The following is a 5,432-nucleotide window of genomic DNA, read 5'->3' on the forward strand; positions in this document are numbered from 1 at the left end:
ACCGAACTACTACATTCCGGTATGCCAACGCAAACAAACCTTTATGATCATCAAGTTATTTCACTACTATCCCATAAGATAGGAAAATATAGGATGTTGAAATGACTAATAATTCTATAAAATTGGGAAATTGAGAACAAGTAAATTGTTAGAGTTATCATTTTTCTCTAATACCAAAACTTTGGATGTTAAAAACACTAAATAAACATTGAAATAACGTAGCATTAACATTAAATCTTTTTTTGCTTTCCATAATAACAATAAAAAATACAAACTAAAATACAACCTACACATTAAAAATTCAAACTTTTCACATTGCTTAAGACAATTTAAAAAACAACCACCAGAGCCCCGACCCGACCCAATTAAATCAAATCCCAATTTTGACCAAAAGTCAACTTTCCGATCGCCCACCACCCAATCTCCGGCTATCAAATCTTATTATCGAGCTTGGCCGCCTTCACCACCGGATTCGCCTTCTTAATCATCTCCTTACCCACCGTCTTAAAATCAAACGAACACTCATGCTTCTCAGGGTACCTATGGACCCCACAATACGTCACCCCACATTTACACGTAAACCCCGTCAACCCGACCCGTTTCCGGCAACACCCACATCGATTCGGTTGATCCACGGCAGGAGCTTGCAAACCCACCTCGGCCGTGACGGATGTCGACGGACCCAGAAACACGGAAGGCTGAATTGCGGCGGAGACGACGGAATTGGAAGATTCCGGTGGGGATGACGTCATCGGGTTGTTGGTGGGTTGATGATTGTGGTGTTTGTAGCATTTGGAGCAGAGGTTGAGGGTGGTGGGGCTGCCGAAGAAGCCGCAGTTGTTGGCGCAGAGGACGTGGTTGGAGGGTGGTTGTTGCCATTTTTGTTGCTCCTCTGCCATGGTCTCGTTTTTTCTCTTTCTTTCTTTTTCCGGTGGGTTAATAATAATAATATTATTATTATTATTATGAGGAGAGAAGAGAAAACGGAGGAGATGGTGAGGTGAGGTGAGGTGAGGTGGTGGTGACAAAGGGTGGAGAGATATAGGTGGTGGGGATGGGTTAGGTTAGGTGGTGGCGGAAATGTAGGGTTAAAGAATATAATGAATAATTGGTGGTGGTGGTGGTGGTGGTGGTTATTGGAATTGGAAGGTTCTAGGACCTTGATTTGATTGGGTTTTTCTTTTCTTTTTGAGATGGATTATTAACTAATGTAATTTAGAATATTCATTAATTGATTAATTAATTTCATCACATTATCAAATTTCATTGTTTTAAGGTAGAGGCGCATAAATTGGTTTAAAATATAAAATCGGTTTGGGTTGAAACTGATTCTTTTTGTTAACAAAAGTGAAAATCGGTTTATGATTGGTTTTGGTTCGGGTTGAAACACGTTTTCTTTTACCAGGTTACGATCTGTTTCGATTCGGGTTGAAACTGGTTTTTTGACCAGGTTACGATCAGTTTCAGTTCGGGGTTTTGATTGGGTTCGGTTCCCATTCAAATTTTTGCCGGTTTCGGTTCAGTTAACCAGGTTGGAACTAGCTTTAGTGGAGAAAAATACAAACCGGTTCTGAACCTACGGTTTCAATCGATTCCAACCTGGTTTTTACATGATTGGTCTCAAACCGGTTCGGTTTTAGTTCGATTTTCGGGTCTGTTCGGTTCAGTTAACCAGTTTATTTTCCAATCTTTATATTAAGGTATTGGTGGAGTGAGAAGAGAGAGACTTGATGTTTCATGTGACTTAGTTTTGATTCCTGTCTACAGGGCCGTTTCTGCGAATTTATATGCCTCGGCTGAGCCGAAATAAATAGGCTCGTAGACTATAACGAGTGACGAAACATTATAAGCCAAAAAAAATTTAGGTCTTATGTAAATGGGTTTTGTTTAGTTTAAACAATTAAAATTGTAAATGGGTTTTACTTGGTTATGATTTAAGTTGTGTATAAAAAAAACTTAAAATGTCTCAAATGAGAGCATAACTTGCAACCTTTTGATTGGAACTCATACCCTTTACCACTAGACCAACCTAGTTATTGTATAATTACAGTAAAACATTATTGTACGGTAGGTACGGGAGACGCTCAAAGGCAAAAACCTAAAATGCTCAGAAAACTTAAACGCTCAGCAAACGCTCAAAAAACGGTCTTCATGAAAAAAAGTGAAAAATTGATCGATTAACCATCCAAAACAGTTTTTTCGGAGAACAAATGATTGATTGGATATGTATTGACGATTCCGAGATGTTTGGATGTGATTTCATGGATCGATTCGTGAAAAAATGGATTCACGTACGTTAATGTACGTTAAGGATTAGTGTATTGGATCTTTTCACTATACATTCATACATACATATATATATATATATGGTAAGGATCCTAAGAGAACCCTTTGCAAATTGAGAACTTTGAGAACCATTTTGGACCACTAAAAACACCTTTAAAAAAATCATAAAACAAAAAATAATAAAAATTTTAAAAAAGTAAAAACACCAAAATTCTTATATTTCATTCCGTTTCTATTAAAAATAAAAAAATAAGAAAAAAATAAAAAATAATAAAAAAACGTCGTATTATACACATATGTATAATTTTATATAATCTTTAGTTACGTAATATACACATATGTACAGTATCATTTATCTTAAATTATACACATGTGTACAGTATCATTTAGTTTCAGAGGTACCTTTGTGATAAAAGACTTGGCGAGTATGTGACTTTCATTGGTTGGATCCTTGAACTAAACGAATTTTATCTCACAACATTGTTGTGCCTTTGGGCGAGCGTTCACTAACGTTGACCTTAGGTGATGGTTTTTTCCCGGATCGAAAGAAGAGAGCATCCCGATGTGGTGAATATAGCGAGTAGCCCATTTGTAGGATTCGTTGGCCGTCAAAAAAATTTATTATTCTATTTGTTTTATAAGTTTTGTAGCATCTCTAACACGGGCGTGAACGGTTGATACTGACTGTTTTTTATGTCAGTTGTTATGGCTGGCTGTTCTCTTAGTCTGTGTAGTAGATTTCTCTTTGTATTTTCCGGTCATTATAAAATGTGTTATCTATGGTCCATATGCATAATGCTTCCTAATACGTGCATTACCTTAAAATATCTCATATTCAAGACTGATTGAAAACTCACCTAAGATGTTTCATTAGGAAATGTTATCTACAATACCATAAGAGACATGACTCCATGATACATTCTTCCTCGACCTCATATATTTTAGCTATGACAGTCTAACACATCTAAGATCTTTAACACCTGCAATGGGTTAATAGTTTTAAATTTAATTCCCTAATTATATGGATTATTGCACCATCCAAATTTTTAACTTTATATATGTAATTTACTTCTGTAATGTTTTACAGATTTGATAATTATATGATATATTCTATATACATCATTGCTTGAAAAAGGTAATTCAATTAATTGGATGGGTTTTGCTAACACGGATTTGTACACACCATGATGTTAATCTGGTTATATTTATTTTTTTTAACGATTGATTTATTAGAAACCAACAAAGAACTTCACTAGCAAGATACTAGACTAACAAATCAAACCTGATTAAAAAGACAGCCTATGACGATACATATTAAAAAATAATATGAACACGTTCCCCTGTTCTATCCCCTTTATTTTCCTCTATGCTTTACCTAACTAAAACTATATCTTTTAATATTCTCTTTAGTCTATTGAGTAGTACATATATTTTGTTTCGATTGAAGTATGTTATATGTAAAATAAAAACGAATAATATTGGCTACAAGTATTCCAATTATAAAATTAAAAACATATCTTAATAATCATCTTACTACTCTAATAAATAACTACTACCATTTGCCACTTGTCACAATCTTATCCATTTTCATACTTTTTAACTCATTTCAAAAATATGTATCCTACATGGGTCATTACCCACCCACTTTATTGTTATTCCTACTATCTTTTATTCCAATCAAACCCTAGATCCACTCTCATCCATTCTCATATTTTTTAACCCATTTTCTAAAATATGAATCCTACATGGATCATTACCCACCCACTTTATTGTTATTCATACTATCTTTTATTCCAATCAAACCCTGGATCCCAAATTTCTCTCAACTCCATCACGAACTATCGGTCCTCTCCATGGCCTCCACCACCACCAGTGCCGGCTACGAAATAGCCCATCTCCATGGGCGCCACCACCACTATCGCCCCTCTCCACGGCCACCCACCACCAGTGCCGGCTACGAAATAGCCCATCTCCATGGGCGCCACCACCACTATCGCCCCTCTCCACGGCCACCACCACCACATCCTCTAGATATCGATAAATGCTTTTGAGGTACTGATAATATGATGACAGAGGTTTAGGGTTTACAATTTTCTTTCGATTATTCTAGAAGTTATTTGATTTGATTGATGGCGAATCCACGATGTTATTTGGATATCGGTATCGGCGAATCCACGATGTTATTTGAAATCCGGTATTCAGATTGTGAGATACCTTAATGTTGTTCTGTTGGTTTTATGGTTAGTTTTGTGATTCTTTTATTGTTTCTGTCATCAGTGTATTGCTCCTCATGTAAGTGTGTAAAACCATCAAGGAAAATTAAACATTGTTTTGAGCTCAGAATTATTGCAAATTACATCTATTGAGTCAATATAATGTACAATATAATAACCTAAAGCCATAATTTTGGATGATTGTTGAAAGCGGTATAAAGCCGATTTTTCGGGCTGTCAACTGGTTCAGTCGGTCAGCTGACAGAAATATGTCGTTAATAACCGGTACTTTGTTCTCCATTAGCTCGTATCTGAATTGTTGGTGTTAGTGTTTTCAGTTCAGTCGTTTTGTCGGTCCGGTTTTCAAAATTATTGTATAAAACATCATGTTTAGTTTGATGATCCAAATATCGATTGATTATAAAAATGTTGATTCATGCTTTTAACAAGTATTAATAACAACTCAATTGCTAAAATGTAATCTCTACTTTACAATTTTCATCATCAGTCAATATCAAAAGATTCATTTTCTTTTATTTCATTAACTATTCCAATTATTGTTCTTATTATTAGTATTATTGTGGTGGTGGTTGAAATAATATTTGCTTCAAATGCGTGTAATTTTAATTATTGTTATTATTATTATTAATCTGGGGTTGTTATTGTTGCTGCAGAAGAAAGGCTTGATGATATAGTTGGAAGTGCGTATTATGTTGCACCGAAAGTGCTGGATAGATACCCCTATAGTCCAACCCTACTTCTCTAGCAATAATTATGATTGTGTTTTCGTTAAAATGGTTAAATCTTCATATAGCTTTACACACCATTAATTTTTATGGATCATTTGGTTTACTTTAAACGTGCAGAGAATACTTTGTATGTATATTAATAAAAAATGTTATTATTTTTATATTTTTAATTTAATCACAACAT

General features: G+C 34.9%; 1 protein-coding gene across 1 annotated transcript; it reads right to left on the reverse strand.

Moving 5' to 3' along the window:
* Nucleotides 1-304: 304 nt before the first annotated feature.
* On the reverse strand, nucleotides 305-945 carry LOC143600102 (zinc finger A20 and AN1 domain-containing stress-associated protein 5-like). The gene has a single exon (XM_077077883.1). The coding sequence runs from the start codon at nucleotides 897-899 to the stop codon at nucleotides 432-434; it is 468 nt and encodes a 155-aa protein (XP_076933998.1). The 5' UTR covers nucleotides 900-945; the 3' UTR covers nucleotides 305-431.
* Between the last annotated feature and the right edge of the window lie 4,487 nt (nucleotides 946-5,432).

The sequence above is a fragment of the Bidens hawaiensis genome, unplaced genomic scaffold, assembly GCF_021521415.1.
Source record: "Bidens hawaiensis isolate Kalapana, Puna unplaced genomic scaffold, B.hawaiensis_p1.1 tig00053351_1, whole genome shotgun sequence".
Classification (NCBI taxonomy): domain Eukaryota; kingdom Viridiplantae; phylum Streptophyta; class Magnoliopsida; order Asterales; family Asteraceae; genus Bidens; species Bidens hawaiensis.